This window comes from Chenopodium album, chromosome 24 (assembly GCF_948465745.1).
Source record: "Chenopodium album chromosome 24, dcCheAlbu1.1, whole genome shotgun sequence".
NCBI lineage: Eukaryota > Viridiplantae > Streptophyta > Magnoliopsida > Caryophyllales > Amaranthaceae > Chenopodium > Chenopodium album.
In genome coordinates this window covers 15,209,690-15,231,227 of record NC_137857.1, presented here as the reverse complement: position 1 = coordinate 15,231,227, position 21,538 = coordinate 15,209,690, and the positions used below count along the sequence as shown (strand labels likewise).

The 21,538-nt window shown below is 35.7% G+C and overlaps 1 protein-coding gene across 2 annotated transcripts; it reads right to left on the bottom strand.

Moving 5' to 3' along the window:
- Window positions 1–270: 270 nt before the first annotated feature.
- Window positions 271–15,432, bottom strand: LOC145611882 (uncharacterized). 2 transcript variants are annotated; one of them, XM_081667263.1, is made up of 8 exons: window positions 15,138–15,432; window positions 13,636–14,962; window positions 9,332–10,652; window positions 6,433–6,712; window positions 3,442–3,549; window positions 3,080–3,358; window positions 1,870–2,013; window positions 271–1,036 (listed from the first exon to the last, which is right to left on the bottom strand). In XM_081667263.1, exons 2-8 carry the CDS (start codon window positions 14,801–14,803, stop codon window positions 848–850), a joined length of 3,489 nt encoding a protein of 1,162 aa, XP_081523389.1. In that variant the 5' UTR covers window positions 14,804–14,962; window positions 15,138–15,432; the 3' UTR covers window positions 271–847. The 2 variants fall into 2 exon arrangements, with proteins under 2 accessions (XP_081523389.1, XP_081523387.1); XM_081667261.1 differs by having other exon boundaries at window positions 15,143–15,432.
- Window positions 15,433–21,538: the final 6,106 nt, after the last annotated feature.

The following is a 21,538-nucleotide window of genomic DNA, read 5'->3' as shown; positions in this document are numbered from 1 at the left end:
TGAATTATCTCTCTTCTTTTGTACTGGTGGTTGAGCAGTTAGACGGTGTCAATTTTGAGGAGTTGGTTGGGGTGGTCACGCTGTAGTGGTGGTAATGGTGGTAGAGCTGGAGCTGGCTCCTATGGCAGTAGAGGAGTTGGTTGTGTCTGTTAATGGTTATGAGTTTAGTAATTGACGGGGTGGAGGTGGGTAACTAAAAGGATTTATAAAGATTAAGTAAATGTGTGCAAAAACGTGATACAAGAAATAAAATAGAGGAAGTAATAATGATTCAATAAAAAATTAAAAAACTATATATAAAGAAAAATATCAACAAAAGAGAGAAAGCAAGAAAGAAAGACATAATCGACTAACGCTAGAACTAGAAGGATAATCACATTTCACAACATTTACAACCGCCCAACTCCAAGAGTCCTCCCACTGTTACAGTGTTACCTCCCCACCCCAATTAAATAAAAGAAAAATCAAAGAGAAGAAAAACCATCCCTCAGATTTAAAAAATAAAAAAAAATAAAAAGAAAGAAAAAAAAAAGTTAATAGAAAGTGAAAATTGAAAAAATGAGCGCAGACTAATTGGCTAAGAACACAAGTTTAGTAGCAAATCAAAGCTTCAGATAGAATACAACTTGAGCCTGTAAGTTGGGGAAGAACACAAAACAGAGCCGAAAACACCTGTTGCAGCACTGAGCAGGCCAAGCAGAAGGACAAATGACATCATAGATCCCTTCAAAGATGATCAGTTAGAACTGGATCGTGGTAGGCTCTGTAGCCCAGAAAAGGTTACCACAGGTCCACAGGTACTTCAGTGGAAGACCTGCTCGTCATTAGACCTAGCCCTTTTACTATTCTAAGACGATATAGGTTCATATGGGTAAGACAGCCAAGGGTGCTTCAACGCATCAAATGCAGATGGACGCTTTCTTGGGTTTATTTCAAGTAAATGCGCAACGAAGTCTATGAAGCCTTGATCTCCCATTGGTAGCCGATGCCTTAAGGATGTCTTCTTCGGAATCAAATATTCCAGCCTGCTTGTTTCCTGAAAAGGAACATGTGTCCACCGGTAAACCAAAGCTCAACTAACATATCCATTAGTGGAAATGTCAAAAAAATAAAAACAATCCGGCCACTATGATATAACACAATAAGCCCTTGTCCAAGTTTGCGGTACCTTGGACATCAGATCAAACAGTCTAATAAAAGCTTACGCCCAATAAGCTCTAATCACAATCATCAGGAATTGATTAAACAATGTCGAAAAGGTTAAAAGATTGTTTACTTTGAGATTCTTTTTAAAGTTTATTTTCCCAGTTATGCTAAATGATATTGTAAACTTTGATGACTATTTGAAATAAACAGAATACACCATGGTCTATCCCACAAAGTTTGAAGATACAAAGTATTTCAGAAACCTGCTGGTGTGTCGCAGATTTACAAGAATGGAACATTCAAGAGTTAAATAGTGAAAACACAACCAAAATTCCATGGCAACTCCATCTTCGTAATTGAAGGGACAAATAACTGAAAACTTTGAAACATAAAACAGATTTTCATGCCAACTTGATTCCAGTTTAAAAGAGAATTTAAAATGATGATGAAGCAGATAGTTATAAGATAAAACAAAAATTATTCACTTTTGCCTGGATATCAAAGGTAATCTAGACTCGACTCTGGATTTCTTTGTGGCAGGAATGTTTTTATAAATGCCTAACATCCATCAATTTCAAAGTTAAGAACTTGCTCAAGACAACAAATCAGATATTTGTACATACCAGGCTCACAAAGAGGACATTGTAGTAGAAACATGCATTATTAAATGGCATTTCCACTTTGGATTTTGTATCTTAAGGATAAAGCAAAACAATTACTTACCTGGTTTCGTTCATAAAGCATGTGATTCTTGGTAAAATATTTGTATGTATCTCTTCCCTTTGCAAGCATGTCTTGGTCAATGGGGCCAATGATCCCAATAACCCGAGCAAGTAATGTTGCTGGAGAATCGTTTTGGAAAAGGACCTATATGACAATTTTCATTAGTACAAACTCTGCTAAATCTAGAAGATTTTATCCCAGTACAATAACATGCAATTAAAGCTAAAACAAATTTACTAAGAATCTTTAAACATTAGTGTACTATATCAAGGTAAAATGATAAAAGATAGAACTTGAGAGAGTAGTATAGAAAGGTCATCAGCAAAACTGAAAGACAGTGTTAAAAAAAATTATAATATCAAAAAATAAGGACGCCAGGAACACTGCTCTATGCCTCACAGCTCCATAGCTGGTTGATGTTCTTCTTTACCAAAAGAAGCCTCAACTCTTTAACAAGGTCTGCATTTCCATACTACGATTTCATGATAGTGGTGGTTTCAAGCTCTTTAAAGTAGAATGACTCAGCTTGACAAATTTTGGCATATTATAACTCTTTGGAGTGTTTTTTTTTTTTGAGAAATGTTCTTTGGAGTATATAGAGTTTTAACAGAATACTGTTGGCTACAAAAAAAACATTGCAATTATTATTTTTGGACCATAAGTTTATAGATGATCCTAGAAAGTCTCATTATCAAGTCAGCAGTGATAACACCAAGTGCACATATAGCTGACTACAACAGGCATTAAGAAGAAGATGACATGATTATATATATGAACTAGGTTAGCCCTGTGGCGTAGCATTTAAATAATATTTTATTTTTCATTTAAGAGGGTAGTCATTACTTTATAACGTTTTAAATATTGGAACATAAAAAAATATAAATATGTATATATATATATAGAAAAAGATGTCTAGAGTTGTTTAGGCAGGAAATTTTTTTATGAGAAATTGACACGTGTCCACCAATAATGTTAAGAATGGCTGATTCAGTAAGAGTTATCAATTGAACTTGCGCAGCCTCATACAGACTTATTGGAACTCATATAAACTTAATTGAACTTGTATTTCCAGATTCTTATTTTAAGATGAACAGAGCAAAGCCAAAAGTAACATAATGTATCATATAGTATAAACACCAACTATTGCATATATGTAACCATAATAATTATGTCAGCAAAGTAAAACAGAATCAACACCCTGGGAACTTACATTGCCTGTGCAAAGTTCTGCCAAGATGCAACCAAGAGACCATACATCTATCTTTTTGTCATACGGCAAGCCTAATATAACCTCTGGTGCTCGGTATGACCTCGACTGAACATATGAGCATAGATGATCTGTTTCAAAACAGCTGCTTCCCAGATCAATAACTTTCACTTCACATCTGCTATAGCTTTTAACTAGAATATTCTCAGGCTTCAAGTCACAATGTATTAATCCAAGGCCATGCAAGAACTGAAGTGCCTCCAAAACTTGAATTGTTATTGACTGCATAAATAAGAATTATAATATTAAAAGAGCTCCAAATTATGCTAGAAAAAAGTAACACCACAAAGTAGCACTCTCTCAACCTGCAATCTTGGCATAGTAAAATAGACCTCCCCACCAGATTCTCTGTTAAACTTGTGAAACTCGTACAAGTTTGCCTTGAGTAGTTCACAAACAATTAACAAATGTTCCTGCAACAACAAATTATTTTGTTAGCTCGTAGCTTTTATAAACCAAGAAACTGGAGACCTTAACATCAAACTTGCATTTGGCAGGTTACACTGTTTTTGAAATTATTGGAGAAACTCTAGTGAATATTGACATAGGTATATGGACATTCAGTTTGAAGACCAAATAAACAAGGCAGCAAGTACAGGTTATGTTCTACAAATACCACCACTGGAAAGCATGTCAAAGACTAAAAGAAACGTATTAAGCAACCTGATAAATATGTTGTGCATTAGAAAAACTTGTTTCAAAGAATTAGTGGCTACAAGGTGATGGTGGAAAGGAAAGTGGAAGGGAAGGCATAGGGATGTACCAGTTGGTTAAAAAGTTTATAAATATCGTACTTCTTAAGAAATGCTTGTTTGGATGTATAGAAAGGTTAAAGTGTTGCCATGCGCACTTCTCCCATCTACCTTATCAGCATCAAACTTTGTCCCAACTCTACATGCTTCATACACTGGCTGTCACCTCACCCTAACTATAAACCACAGAACAACTGCACTGATTACTCTGCGACCAAGCTCCATTACAATATTGAATATATGATCATCTGGACTCATGAAGAAAGGAGAAGGTAGGCAGAAGAAGATTTCAAGAATGCACCCTCGTATCTAAGCATTAATGACGAAATAAACAAGCGAATATTTTTGGATTTTAAACATTATATTGCACCAAAATCACCTCACATTCAGAATTCACACATTGGAAACTAGTAGGCAAAACCCTAATGATTTTTTCCCTTGTTTACTACTTTACTCCATTATACCCTCTTGTTGTACTCTTTAACTAGTATGTATCCCTTCTGCTCAGTAATTAATCATTTACTTCTTCTCCATCCTTCAATTGTTGATATTAAGATCTATGTTACTCGGACTCTTTCATTTACCTCACGTGTCCGTGTCGACACGACTCGTGTCAGACACCGACACCGACACTGGGACACTTCATTTTTAACTAAAAACACAATTTTTTTCAAGAAAATGGGCGAGTCCGATACTTGGACACCTGTGTCTAATTGGACACTTCATCCGAGTCCAAGTAACATAGATTAAGATAGCCTAACAATTTACACTTTTTTTTAGGGGAATAAATTACGCATTTATCAGTTGGTAACATTGTACTAGAGAGAACAGAAGAATTAGAAAAAATTATATGCATTTAAAAAAAATATTACAATAAATAAGTTTATAAAAAATAAATAAAACAGTTCCTATAGGAAAGTGTTTTGGTCCATCATGGACATCCACTTCCTGAATAAAATAAACAGATTTAGCCTGTATATAGCCTGAGTAAACTACCAGATCTGACCCATAAATTTCCACCTCTAAGTTATACAAGCAATACAGCCACTAGTCTTGGAGAGCATAAAATAAGCCAATAGCCACTACATGTACTTGCTGATCACTTTGCTTTTTGGGCTAATCTGGGGGTAAAGAGAATTAGAGATCAGACCAGAATGGAGAAACGACAAGGAACAATTTCCTCAATTAAGGGGAACTGCTACCTAGTAAACTTGACCTGTTGACAATGCCTAAAAAAAGAGGGCTGTGTTCCATAATCTAAAGGTTAATTGTCACAAAATTACTAAATCATTTAAGTACTGATATTCTCAGGAGCAACTTCTGACACGACTTGGAGAACAGACTAAAGCCAATGATTCGGACAAAGGATGGTCATGATCCTTCTACCTATGGTTAGTCATTGTTCTCTTAGAAGAGGGTCCTCTGGGCCTCTAGACAATTTAGAAAAAAAAAAAAAATTGAATCAACAAAAGAAGGCACAAGGCCCAAAATCGCAGCTGCAATAATCATCCAACAGTCCAACCTATTGTAACTGTAAGCCAAAATTAAATCAACAAAAAAAGGAACAAGGCTCGAAATCGCAACTGCAATAGTCATCCAACCTAGTGTTACTGTACAGTAAGGCTTGAACCCTTTTTGTTGATACATTTTCAAGCTCAACTTGCTTACTTTATATTACTTGGTAATTTTTTTTTTTTTTCTATATTCCCTTGTATGCAAAATCAACATTAAATGGCAGACCGAATTAAATTTCCATGTGCTTGAATAACTTCGTTTTCAGAATTCTGGCTCTATATATCTAAAGTTTAGGAAACTTAATATGTTAATGATCTAGTTCTGTGCTGATTTATGTGCCAATCCAAATTCAATTCAGTCCATATCTTGCTTTCCATAATTTTGTTCACAATCTCATTAGGAATAGCTTGATATAAAAATAAGGAAATTTTGACTTTTACCACCTGCAAAAAATGAAAAATTTGCTTTTACCACCTCCATAAAAAAAGGTGTATTTTACCACCACATAAAAAAATGAATGTTGGCTTTTACCACCAATCACCGGCTCACCGCCAACTAACGGATTCCGTCCATAAATCCGTTAGTGGGGCCTACCATGTCCACGTGTCAACATATTATTGGGTAAAATTTTTAAATAAAATAAAAAAAAAACAAAACCCAATAATATGGTGACACGTGGACATGGTAGGCCCACTGACGGATTTATGGACGGAATCCGTTAGTTATTGGTGATTGGTGGTCAAAGCCAACTTTCATTTTTTTATGTGGTGGTAAAATACAACTTTTTTTTATGAAGATGGTAAGCAATTTTTTTGTTTTTTTTTTACAGGTGGTAAAAGTCAAAATAACCTAAAAACAAAGGTAGCACGGGCACAAGTATTAAAATGCATAGTAAAGGAGGAACAATTATCACACCCAGATAAAATGACAAAAGGGGTGAATGCTGAAAACTTCATGGAAAATGATAAAAAGTGGGAAGAAAATAATAAAAGAACAAAGGAAGGTACTATAATAAGATTAGTAACTTACACGGTAGTAGAAATAATCGTACAACCGAAGTAGGTGGTACTTGTCAGCAGGATCATGTTTGTTTACATACTTGAGAAGCTTTATCTCATCAAGACTCTGGTCAAAAAAATCCTTATTGTTCTTGATAATCTTAACACAAACATCCATGCCTGTGTGCAGGTCATGTGCTTGAATAGCTTTACTGAATGCAGCTGATCCTAGATACTCAGTAACATGGTAGCGCCCTGCTATGACTGAATTTAATACTACATGAAAATTTTTGTCCTCTTCAAAGCCAGTTCTGGGGAAAGAGAGCAAGTCCAGGGACACCAAAGTCAAAAGCACGAAACATTGTACACAAGTAAAATGTTTGAGAGTTATAAATGCTAAAGAAACATATATTGCAAGCAACAAGAGACTTTGACCACACAGACAAGTCAGTGAAGGGCAGCAAAATTAATGAAAAATTGCGCCAAAATGTATTGTATTATTCAATTGCAGATTAGCAAAACATACAATAATGATAGAACAAGCAAACTATTACATGCTTAATAAGATTAATTCATAGAACTGATCTCTAAGCAGTCAGAACAGCTAATTTTCTTTGCTTTATTTTATTAGCTAATTTTTCTTTTTAAAAAAATCAAATTCAGTAAGCAAGGTTCAGTAATAACTAATCACCATCTCTTGACGGTGAAAAATTACCAGAATGATATTCCAGAAGCTAATACTAGTACCAACTCTAAAATAAAGCCATTAAACCACTACAGGAACCCACCAAGCACGACCACATCAACCTAACACAACCCCACACAAAGGCACTACCACCCTCACCAACACACTATTAACCAGCGCCACCAAAATCAGCTATACATAAACTATGCAGGTTAAACCCATACCACACGCACAATCTCTTCCTCCCCACCCCCCAGGCGACAACAACAAGCTTTCTGGTAGGTTTTATCTCATATCTTAACTTATTCACTTGACATATGATAAAGAACATTAAATGAACTTCTAAGTATAAAGTTTCACCAAACTACCAACCCAGAAAAGGCCTTTCATTCTCTTCAGAAACTTAGGCTTCCAAAAGAAAGTAGACTAAGGAGAAGATAATGAATAAGCAATTATCAAAGGTGTTTATAAACGGAGCTACAGGATAAAGATCCTGACAAATCCGCCTACCACACACAAGGGAATCAGAGACACAGACAGAATCAAAGATACCCGTTAAAATAGTCTCCCTACTCTCCCTATCATGAGGCAACCTCCTTAAATGCAAATTCCAAATTAGATTATCACCATTCCAAACCCTAAAGAAAGAAACAGGAGTAAGATGAGCAGAAAAAATCTACAAAGAGAGAATGGCTGCTAGGCCTGCTTTAACGGCCCTGATAATGGGAGGGGAAGAAACCTGAAAAAAAGCTTCAAAGGCTAGTGCAAACACCTGACACCAATTTTGATAAGTACTTTATATAAAACTAAACTGCAACTACACAAAATAATTAAAAAAAATATATAGAATTCATAGTAAAAAGTAAAAACCATAAAAAGTTATCCGGACGGATGATGTGGAAAGAGTATGTGTTATCAGCTTATCACAACAACATAAGTTCCAATGAAAAAAATTTAGTCCATCCCATATCAGCATTTTTGAATTCAGGCTAGCAAAAAAAATTGATGCAACAAGAACACTTCCTGCACAAAGATCGCATAAAATGTTTTGTGTAGAAAAAGTAAACAGAATGGAAGAGTCCTACATCAATAAAGGGGCTCCACTGCTATTCTCTCACCCTCACAATTTCTGCCTAAAGCCATGTCTGACCACCCTTCTGAGGTTTGTTAAGATCTTCTTGTCAACATACCTCTAAATCACTTCATTTCTTGACACTGGGAAAATTATCTGACATCAAATTTACCAATGGTTCACCACTCACCATTATGGTTTTGACCATGCACTATGCACAATTCCTTTTCACTTTTAACTACTACTCCCTCCGCATTCAATTATCTGCAACATTTGCCATAACTGGGTGCTATCTATTATCTGCAACAAATGTTTTTATTTCTATTTGTAGTAAAATTTATAGTGTAAAAAGACATCCTTACCCTTACTTTTTTGTTTTAAAAATTGTTTAACTTATCTTAATTATACACAAAGGGGACCACCTTTTCTCTCCTTTTTCCCACTCAAATGTACCCACATGCAAAATTAAGTCACATGCACCACTTTCTCTCTCCTATTTCCCTCCTTTTTTCCAACTTAATTAAACACCCTAACTTATCATTAAACTTCCCTAAAAGTTTTGCCTAGGAGTCCGTAGAAGTTGTCTATGTTGCAGATAATTGAAACCGGAGGGAGTATTTTATTTTCTGTGTTTTGAGGGAAAAATATAAAAGCATGAGAGATTTATATAAAGAATATTCAGTGGATTTAAAACATATTAACTTCATGTCCAAAGACAGGCCAGAGTAAGTTTAATGTAAGTGAACAGTACCAGAGTGGACTAGAGAAGCAAATATGAAGATCAGGCCTAAATCCTACATTAGACCCATATGCAAATTCATAAAATCGAGTCATTTAAAGGCTGTTACATCATGAATGGCCAACTGGGAATTACGGAGTATGTAATTCCCACACACAATTTCATGATAGATTGTTGAGATACATCATTTTTTTCTAAAACACCAACATTTTTATACGCTATTACTGAACTATATCAGCTCTTATAACTTACAACCCATTCATTACGTCATTTCCCTAATAGTTCACATTAAGAAAACTCTTAAATCATAACAAGAAGCACAATTAGTTGGGTTCAAAATTAATTGCAAGAGGAAGACAAATTCCTCAAATTTCTCGTTATATATGATACATAGAATAAAAGATCTAAAAGTTATTTTGCAAGAAAGGATTTACCTGTTCTTTCTATGCACTATTTTCAAATTGAAAGTCTCGAATTCCTCTTCCTGCGCCTTTATCTGCCTTACTTGTTCCTGAACAGCAGCAGCTTCTTCATCCTCTAAACATGCTCCAACATCATCTTCTCTCATACTTGCTGTCTTTTCATCATCTGCCCTTTTCACACGCTCCTTTTCAACATACGCATAGTCTGAGAGTGTAGAAGGAGTTGATTCTGCTGATCTTACAACAGGAGCATTAGTTTCATCTTCAGGACTCCGGGCAGGTGAAGAACCACTACTTTTATGTTTCCATGATGCAAGCATACCATCGTTTCTTATACAATCATTATGTTCATCGCCCACGCTATTGTTGTTGCTTGACCACATAGGTTTACTAGAGCCTGCAGGCTCACCTCTCGCAGGAGGAGCAAATGAAAACCCCACATCTGAATGACTTCTGAGTTGTAAGCATGTATCTTTATCAGATTCCAGCAAATATTTATCAGAATCATGCCTGGATGCTTTCTTCCTGTCTTTGATTGTCCTAATTTGAGGATGCTTAGATGCACCTAAACCAATTTCATGATCATGAAAGTACTCAAAGTCCCCTTCACTGCTTCCACCAATTAAACTGTCACGTACTTCACTGCCAAAGTCAGCAACATCACTGTTGATTCCCACACCAATTGATCTAACAGAACCATGCTGGTCATCATCAATGCACCCATCATCCAGCACAGGCCTTCCAAATTCATTCATAACCTTGCCATCCCCCAACATGATCATGTCATCTGACTGCGTCACGAAGCCTTGCCATACAGGTTCAGAACGCATCAGGTTCAGTTCCTCTTCATCCATTAACTGCCCATCATAATGAGCAATTATATCATTACCATCAGCTTTCTCATACACCTCTGTAACAGACAGTCCAATAGGATCATCTGAAGCTGATATAGGCTCCAAGTTTTTTGAATGAATATATTGCTCACCAGAAAAATAAGAATCCTCCTCAGCAAAAGACTGATCATCCTCCTCCACTTTAGTTATAGCTCTTTCTTGATTATCTGGAATACTCCCATGTCCAGTTCCTTTTTCATTATCGCTTAGGTAGTCAATTTCATGAGATAAAAACCAAGCCTCATCCTCAATAGGTTGTCTCATGTATCCAACATCGTCGTCATCATCATACTCATCAGAGTCCCAGTAGTCATTAGGGTAATCAATAGATTCACTTAATCCATCACCAATTGTTGCAAAGCCAGATACCATATCTGAAGCATCTTCTGTTATTCCCCGGCTGACTGATAGCCAATTGCCTCCTGTCATTCTTTTGGCACCTGGATCATTAAATCAAATATCAAGTTAGATCTTATATAATGTCAAAAGAGCTTTTCAATAAAACCAAGCAAGATACTAGTCACTTGGGATTTGCACAACAACAAAAATAAAGCCTTAGTCCCAAACTCATTTTGGGGTTAACACGAATCATCAAAAGGAGCTGTCCACCATAGAAATGGAATGAAGTAAAGGGGAAAAGAAACAAGAAGAAAAAAATGCACATAGAATAATTGAGCAGACAACAAAAGCAAGATTCAGTTCCTGTGTCAAATTTGGAATTTGTCAAGCAATTAACAAATAATGTTTTTTCCAAGCATCATTCCACAGGCACACAGCATACAGATTGGCACAAATGAAAAAAGCAGTAAGAGGATAAACACATCAAAATAGCAAATATTAGTGTATCTAAAACATTACTACACATGACAAATTTTCAGTTTCCAATTGAAAATAAAAAGAAAATAAAATATAATAAAAAGAAAAGAAAATACTGACCACAATTTATTCAGCAGCAAAGGAGAAACATAGAGTTGCATAATTTCGGCTCAGCTGTGATGTAAAGGATTTTCAATAGACCGAACCGAACTAATACAATTCATTACAAGTTGTTTCAAAACCCACAATCTCATCCAAATCACAGATAACAACACCGAATCCCCCCTTCCCCACATGCACTGAACGCTACATCACGTGTTTCACTTACAAAGTTACTTGCTATATACAGATATAGTGAAAGATTACCCAATCTTCTCTATGACGGCTCTAAGCCTATTACTATACTCTAATAGCACACAATGAATATAATTTTTTTATAAAATAACATTATATGTGTATCAAGACACAGCTTGCGATCAACACATCATTTAGATTCATTAGAACACACATCATGGAACTCCTCGGTTTTGAGACCTTGGAAAGAGTTAAATCATAGACCTGATTCGCAGATGATAAGAGACATCTCCTTGAGATACTGAGACAACCATTCACATCTTGCTGGCCCCACACCTCATTTCCCCAAATTCCACCTCTTATCCCACAACAAGCTCTCCTTTCTCCATGTTTCAAATCACAAACTAGATCCTTGTATAGGCAATAATATACCATGCTTCCCGTGAAGATCAAGAGACAAGAAATACATACACTAGTTTAATCGAGCAAAATATTATGATTCCAGGCTCTAAAGGCTCGACCTTTGTGAAATCACTTCTTTTATTGAAACCAGATCAAAATACTTTTCATAGAAGAAGATTTGATAGTTGAATACAATGGAAATCCAAGTTCTCCCTTTTTTTTTCTTTTAAATTTTGGAAAAAATATGAACAGCCCAAAAGAAAAGCTTGATAATCCAGAATGAAGTGCAATATTTTACAGTATTTGATGATTAAGATAATTTTTTGGGTTGGCTATCCCCCAACCAATATCTTCATTTTGACTGTTTATCCCATAATAGTATAATACCCATGCTTAATCTAAGTAATCAAGATCTGGTTCAGCAACACGACACAGAAAATCAGTATAAAACCATCAAATCTCAGAAACTATGTAGGTCCAGCCTCTAGATAGATATCCCCATGACAAATTGGATCTTAAATAGAATTATATAATACAGCCAATAAAATCAACATGGTCAAAGACAATGACAGTGGGCAAGATGATATCAAAACAACCCAAACACACTACACACATACCTCTTCAAATAATTCCCCACTCATTCACCCCCTCTTCTCTTTCCTAAATACAGCTGTAAATTATACAGCGCACAATGTGACACAAAATTTCTAAGAACTTCAGGATTCAACCTTCTTGATGAAAATACAACATTACATCATCAAACACATGGAACCTTAAAGCTCAAGAAAACATTCCTACATATAATTATAGCTAAATCCAAGCTTTGAAGGATAGGAATGAGTCAAGGGGTAATGGGAACCAATTGTGGTCTATATCACAGAGGAGGTGAGTTGTGGAGGTGGTAGTCACAACTTGGCACAGGAAAGAGAATTGGAAAGGGCAAGCTATTACTCTGCAATTACAGAAGGCAAATAAAACCTACTATCACCTTCAAAAAGATAGACTCTTTATTTTATAATGTTGAAGACTCCACACATTGACAAGGAGATAAAACCCATACCCAACAATTTTGCTTCTATTTCTCATTAATCTAGAGCACATCCTACTGAAAAGTAATTACAAAAACAGAAAGCAGATAGGAGAAAGGAGAAAGTGATGTGATAGAGAGCTTGACATTAGATTATCCCATATATCTAGCAAATAAGTCAGCCTGAATTATGTGCATATATATATGTGTGTATCATGAAAAGCATATACACAACTCTTACAAATAATAGGAGCACATTTCATGTAACTTGTATACCCAAATAACTAGTCCAAATTCAGAACAATGTCCTTATGTCCCAAATGGATATTAAGCATGTTTAACACTAGGATATATGCCCGTTTTCAATCCATGACCCTATCTGGGTAGTTAGGAAGTGATCTGCTATACTCTCTCATTCTTAGCATGGTAGGTTGCTTACCAAATTTTACTGGCATATATTTTACTATTTCAGTTATTTACCTAATCCCATGCAAAGTCCCACAATAAACAAGCCACAAGAAATTAGACTTCCCCCCCACCCCCACCCCAAAAACTAAAAAGCTCCATGTTTTCCTTCATGAGATCATTACCCATCAGAACCTGGAACTTGAGTCAGTAAGGGCATGAGGCCCCAGATTGATTATAACTAAGTTATCAAACAAATTCATTCTTTTCAAATGAAAAAATCAGAAGCCTGAAAAAAAAAATTAAATTGCAAAATTTCTTGGAACTAATATACATATAACTGATTATTCCAAGAACTGAACATGTACTAGAGAAGCTTTAGAACAACACATCATTGTGCATTTAAAGTTGGCAAACATATGCAACTAAGATTTAAACAGTTCTACTGGATTGCAATAGATAAAAATTGACAAGCTAACCTGATGAGCTAATCTCTTGGCCAACGGGAACATCCAAATACGAACCTAAAAGATAAGTAGTATCAGCACTACCTAACTTCAAGCTGGATCCATCATTATCAAATCTCTCCTCCCAATTAGCACTCAGAGGCTTATCTTCTGACTTGAGTCTAACAGGAGGCAACCTTGGGTAATCTTCCTTCTGACTTTCAGAAACCAGAGAGAAACCCGAATAGTCATGATCCTTTTTGTCACACGTCCCATGAAGCTTTGCGAGGTATAGAGATCTTCCAACCTCATCCACTTGCTCCTTAATAGCTGCTCTAATGTCAACCATGTCTGGTTTCCTACAACCTTCCTTAGTGCCAGAATCAGCAACACTATCACTGGTGGTTGGAACATCGATGTTAGAAAACGACAGGACAGTCTTCACTGCACATTCATTCCATTGACCTGATGAGGAATTCGAAGCCTCTTCATTTCTGGATTCCAATTCATCTCCAAAATTGCTTTTAGACTGCATAATGTCATTTCGTTTTCGTTTGTCAACATCTTTAACCTTGCTTGGTTGGTTAGTCTTGTAATTTGTATCCACAGTCGCTTTACCAGAGCTAGAAACCCAGGTCAATCGCTTTTCTGGGAAAGCACTATCATTTTCAGGTCGCAAATCAACTTTCCCTGCATTAGATGACTCACTACTCTGCAACTCAGGAACACCCAAATTCACAATAGTACTGCTGCTTTTACAGGGATTCCCAGCACCGTTGTTTTGACTATACCTCCAAGTACATAAATCAAGCACAGTGTCATCAGATTCTTTCGAGAAAGAAAAGTTTTTCTCGCTCACTCTGGCTGCTTCACCAGAAGTTCTATGTTCGACATTGGTTGTGTTTGAGTTCCACTTACTCTTCTTACCAAGACTAGTACTCCCACACTCTATTTCTTTGACAATAAGCTCTTTAGAAACATCACAACTATTCCAAGAACTAGACTCATGATTTCGAACCGGTATCAACTCCACATTCTCTTCTACTGCCTTCTTACCCCTCTCCTCTTCAAGGGTTAGTTTCTGGAACCCATTATTATCGGGCCGGTTACCCAACTCGTTGCGCAGTGCCGCCTCAGCCCGAGAAAATCCATTCTTTTGCAAAAACTCCAAAATTACATCAACGGAGCCTGTATTATCCATTACAGCAACTAAAAGAACAAATCAGGCAGCAATTTGCCCCCTTCAAACACAACTCAAAACAAGATTCAACTCAAATTAAGCGAAAACATCCTCGAGCAATTAAAAATGAATTTAAAATGTCTTAATTCAACCGTTGTTCTTCGTCACATTGCAGGTATCCTGAAATTAACAACCTCCAATTGAGTTTATCTTCAAAAATTTAGCACTAAATTGAAACATTGAACAAATATGGTGCAAATCTACAAACAATGCAAGACTCACAAAACCCAGATCAAGTTAGAAATTTATAAAAAAAAAAAATACATCAAAAAAATCACTGCAAAAAATCAGATACCTGACCTCAATCAAGCTGAACTTGAATTGAACAGAATAGAACGAACATTTGGAGGAAACAATCGAAATTAGGGCTTGAAATTAGGATCAAGAAAGCCCTAGAAAAAAGCGCAGATCTTCTTAATTAGGGCAAGAAATTAAACAAACGAGGAGAGAGAGAGTTGAGAAAGGGGGGAAAATAACTGGGGAAATGAAAAAAATTTGATGACACGAATTAGCTTGAGCCGTTTATTACTCAGTTTTTTGGTTTGGTTATTTCCATTGCCAAACTTCAGCTTTGCACGTTTTTCAAACGATTTCCATACAACCAATTACAATTTACAACCCCTTTACAATACAGAGTAACTCAGGTTTTTTTTTTAGAGAAGGTATTGTGTCCGTCTCGAAATTTCTTCAGTCCAAACTGATAAAATGCGGATTTTTGATATTCTCAATTAGCGGAATGATATCCTCTATTGACAAGATGATATCCTCTACTAACTGGATGATATCTTTTATTGGCTATATGATATCCTTTATTGATAGGTGATATTTCTATTAGTTGAATGATATCCTCTACTAATTGGATGATATCTCTATTAGTTGGATGATATCCTCTATTGGCTGGATGATATCCTCTACTAATTGGATGATATTCTTTATTAGCTATATGATATCCTCTATTGGTTGATATCATCCAACAGACTAATAGAGGATATCATCCGGCCTATATATGATATAATCTAGGCAATAAATGATATCATCCAGCTTATACATGATATCATAGAACCAATAGAGAATATCATCCAAACTATAGATAATATCATGAAACCTATATAATAGAAGATATCATTGAACTAATAAAGGATATCATGGAACTAATACAGGATATCATATGGACAATGGATGATATCATCCAACTTATTATAGTGACATAATCAAGAAAATAGAATTTAATATATAAAAATAATTAAAAGGTAAACAATGGTGGAATCACCATTGAAAGTCCCGTACTAAACTCATGGGTATACAATAACATGCTCATTTCTCAACCAAAATACATGCATATGTTATCAAAACGCTCACAATTCAACATACAATCATATAGAACAATCAATTTCGACAATTATACATCACACAAGAAAGCCCCAAATTGATTTTTTGGGCTATTTTCGAAAAATCCGAGAATCTCAATCAATTATCAAGCCAATTCAAGCATAAATCATGGACAAATATAATCAACAATGTTTATTTTCACTTTTTTTTTACCATCCTCTTTAAATCTTCAATTCAAGCATGAATTATGAACAAATCAAATGGAGTGATTTAGCATGAAGTTGAGGAGAGAGAAAATAAGGGTGGGTTAAAGGTGAGGGAAGAGAGAGAGAGAGTGAAGTAGGATTAAGTGGGAGTATTGTTGGTGGTGGTGGAAACAAATGAGGGTGTGAGAAGTTTAGACTGACAAACTATTTGGTCAGGCTGAACTGACCCAATAGTTTGTGTTTTTTTTTTTTAGTAATCAGCCCAAAAAGCTACTTAAATATCATTAGTAGGGGAATCAACGTTCCAAAGAAGTAATACAACTTGGAAAGTTTGATAGCCAAACCACCTACCTGTCACACCCATGAGGCTATGAGCAAGCTCATGGGCGACTTTATTCCCTCCCCTACGAGTAAAACTCCAAGACACAAACTCTAAAGCATTATATTACAAACATGATAAATATCATCTAGAATTAAATGAAGACTGCTGCCTCCCCTTTCTTGCTCACAAATTGCAGTCACCAAACCTTGACAGTCACTTTCCACTTGCACCCTACGAAAGCTAAACTCCACAGCTAGTTAGAGTTGTAGAAGTTTATAGGTACTACGCGGCGGAAAACATGAATCATATTCATAAAGCACCTAATCCCAAGAATCGCATGCATAACACACAAGACACATAATCATACCTTGATGCGTGAATTCCACGTAGCTATTTGACAGGAAAATCAGGTAGAGAATAGAACCCCAAGTGTTGCTCCTCTACTTAGTCCACGAGCTTCGAACAAGCCGTCCACCAATACTAGATTGGTCGAGTGATTGAGGAAAACCGCGATCACTACCTTTTAGAACTGACCGACCACCACGAATCACCACCACCACCACGAACCACCACCAGCGTGAGAAGGATGAGAGAGCCGTGAAAGAAAGAGGACTTTGAGAGGGTTGGGTTTCGTGTTTGCTAATAAGGGTTTGATCTTACTGATCACTTAATTCCTTACCAGCAAAACCTAGGCACCTAGTCTATTTATAATCTCATTATAATTAGACTAGGTCACGAAGCCCAAAACTCTCTTATCCTACTCCATATGGCCGACCATACTACATGATGAGGCCCATAATAGGCCTTGTCCTCTCGTGCCCGATCTAGACCCTTTGTGTGACCTTATAGGATCCGTCCAATTGGGTTTTGGCCTATTTTACTAGTCCAAAGATCGTTAGTACCTCTAGCTATGGAAAAACGACGACCCAAATGTTGGGACTTAATTATCTTCATAATTTGATCCATTTATATATCTAGTAATTGCACATGACGAAGACATAAATCCTTCAATCTCCCACTTGTCTGAGACAAGTGTGCAATATTCAAATTCCTTAAGTCAATATGTGTCGATTTGATAATATGATTGCATCACATGTCGAGATCATATTAATTTACAAATAGTCTCTTGAAATCTGAGTTAGAATTACAAAACCAAACGATCACTAAGTAATGCATTTGAACGCGGCCACGTATTTTCAGAATTCTCCCTCTTCAAGGGGCCATGACACATTTCCTAATTTAATAGATAGACTCTATCCAATCTTGTGGCAACAAGGCTCCCACTCAACTTTTGAAATAACCAGCTGGAAGCACCGTTTATAATCTCCGGTTATGGGTAGACGTTTGAGTGCACCACAACCATAACATCCATTGAATGAAATCAATGTTCCACTCATGTCAAAGGAATCCACTAATATATCCGGAAGCTCTATACTTGAACTTCAAAGTAGGTTATTAGTTCGATCATGCATCATTCATGCATATCCAAGTGATTGACCGAGCATCACTATGCCCCTATAGCCCATGAAACTGCGATATCCAATCAATCTTACACGCTAGTCCATTTATTGAAATCATTTATGTCCACTTTAATGATCTCGAACTAGGAACTCAAATAATATATGAATTTTGTTCACCTGTGGGGTTTCAATTCACCAGGTCATCAACCTGATGAGCCCATCAATCCATAATTATTTTGGACATTTTATTTAATTTCCAAAACCATAATTAAATAAGAGAAATAATAATTTCTGTTTTAAACATAATTCTGCAAATTGGTGCATTTTTCATGTAATATGTTTTCTCAAAACATACACAACTTAAATTACATAATTTGCTTCAATCCAAGACTTTAATATGACTTTCATACCTTAATCTATGGAAGGGGTTTAGTGATTTCTCACTTATAATAAAACTTTGCAGAACATGATCTTCCGCTGGTTAATGATCTCATAACTGAGGTGATATCTCATATCCATTTGTTTGGATTTGTGATGTGACCCTGGTTCCTTTGTTTTTAGCAAAGGCACCTTTTTAGTCATATGACAATTTGATCCAAGCTTCATCTTTAACCACTTTTATTGTAGCTAAATACACATATTCTGACATTGAGTATGCAACAGTCTTCTGCTTTGAACTCTTCAAGCTTACTGTCCTTCACCATCCAAAGATAAATATGCATCAAGATCAACATCTAGAATCATCTTGTCTGTTTGGAAAACTTGCATCCGTATAACCTTTTGACAACTTGTTTACTTTTAACACCATAGCTAAAATAATTCCTTTAGTGCTTCTCAAGTACTCAAGGATTTGTTCTTGGTAACTTCCAGTATGGTTATTCTGAATTTGCTTGAAAACTTGCTACATATGCACAAGTCATATGTAACAACTTGCTTTGTACATTTCATGGCATATACAATGGACCCTATTGTAAAAGCATAAGGTACACTATCCATACAACCCAACTCTACTAGCTTTTTAAGACATTGAGTTTTACTGAGTGTATACCATGAAACATGGGATAATTTCCTCTCTTAGAGTCTTGCATCTTGAACTTATCAAGAACCTTATCAACATAAGTCTCTTGATTAGGTTCAATTACTCTTCAAGATTCACTTCTTGGATTTTGATCCCCAATATGTATTCAACATCTCCTAAGTCTCTCATATAGAAACAATCTTTCTAACCACTGCTTGACTGATTCAAGCATTGATATGTCATTTCATATGAACTGTATGTCAGCTACATACAAGACTAAGAAGACCAATTGCTCCTACTAAACTTCTTGTCTCTACAAGATTCCCTTTCGTTCTTATAAGGAAATCAAATTGTTTGATTGCCTATTAAAACGAATGTTCCAACTCCCTACTGTTTACTTCAATTCAATCCATAAACGAATTTCTGAATTTTGCAAAACTTTCTAGGAAATTCTGGATTTCAAAACTCTAAGGTTGTATCATATGCGTACATCCATCAAGAACATTTCATGAAGGCAATTTTGATCTCCATAACTAGAATAATCCGAATAGGCTTACGCAACTAGCAGGATTGACCCCATTTGTAAAACTATCATGGACTAACACATCTTGACAGACATGGAGTCCATCCTGGATTTCATGGCTTTAAGCCACTTCCTGAGTTGGCACTTGTCCAAAGCTTGCTTGTAGGTATGGGTTCCAACCATTCCAATAGGAAAATTTTAGAATCCACCTTTTAACAGAATTCCAACAAGCTGTTTGTTTTGATCCTAAGTAACCTATGATAGGTATGAGCGACAATAGAATTATTCTCTTCAACCATTCTAGTAGGACGATAGAAGTCTCGCTAGTTGAATTAGCTTGCTTCGACACATGGTTTATCAAATTAGCTGATTTCATGCGCCTTCGTCTGTGATGTAGTGTTATCCACATCCATTTGTTGCTCGTCTCGAATCTCATCGAGATCTAACTTTACTCCCACTTGACTTTGTAGGAAGAGTTTTCTTTCTATAAAGACATTATCGCGAGCAACAAACATTTTGTTTCTATGCGATTATAGGAATAATACCGTTGATTTAGGGTTTATTATGTTATCTTTGTAAACATTTTACATTGATTTCATAATCCCTTAATCCTTCTAGAAAAGATAACTTTGGAACATTTCCAGTTCATAACTCTTATGACATCTTTTCAACTGCTTTGGTTAAGCTTCTGTTAAGTATATTCGCAATTGTTGTTGTTCTAATGCATATCCTCAAAACGATATTTTGTAAATCTTTAAATCTTGGGTTGAACCATGGCAAGCAAAGTTTGATTCTTGTTGTAATACCCCGTATTATTATACGTATTTTATTTAAAATATGTATTTTATAAAGTATTTAGATAATTTTAATATTTTAATTATGGTATTTTAACCACTTATTCCATGTAAGTTGGAAATATTTTTATCAAAGGAAAGTATATTTAATTATTTTATTTTATAAAAGTTGGGGTTTTATTTTAAGAAAGTAAAAATTTAACAAGTTTTATTAGGGAAGGGATTAGGAAAAACTAAAAGAGGAAAGTTTAGGGAAAAAGGGTTGGTAGAGAAGGGGTATAAATATCCCTCTTATGAGGCAAATTAACTTTGCCCAGAGTGGAGAAAACCCAAGGTAAATTTCTCTCCCTTTTCTCCTTATTTTTCTTTCTTTCTTTTTTTCCTCTTTCCCTTCCCTTTTTTGCACGACCGGACCACCACCACACCACCGGCCACCACCGCGCCCACCGGTGCACGGCCAGCAGCCGCGGCGGCACAGGCAGGGGCGGCAGCAGCCCAGCCGTGCCGTGGTGGCTGCTGCTGACATTCACGGTTTCCGAAAAAAAAATTAATCTTTCTTTTTTAAAACTAATCTATGCTTTAATCTAATTGTAATTTATGAGTTTTGGGATTTGATTTTGATGTTTGATTATAATAATTATGTTGATTAATTTTCAGATTTGGTTTTAAATAAAAAGCCCCAAATTTTGAAACCCTAGGTTCTTGATTTATGAATCATTGAAGGATTATGATGTATATTGGTTTAGATATTTGATTAAAGTGTTTTAAGACTAATTTACAGCAAGTTTTAATTAAAATAAAGTGCTGGAATTTTATGTAGAGCACTTAATATTATGTTTCTTGAAGGAATTTCAATTACCCATAATTGGGACTCAAGTATGGTGTTTTAGATATAATTTCAGCTTATTTTAATTAAATTATGAGGGGGTTTTATAATAGTATATATTGCTGGAAATTTGATTAGAGTGGATTTTAATACTCTATTATGATTTTAATGTGTAGGAGATTTCGAAGTAAGCAATTTCTATTAGTCGTGGCGATTTT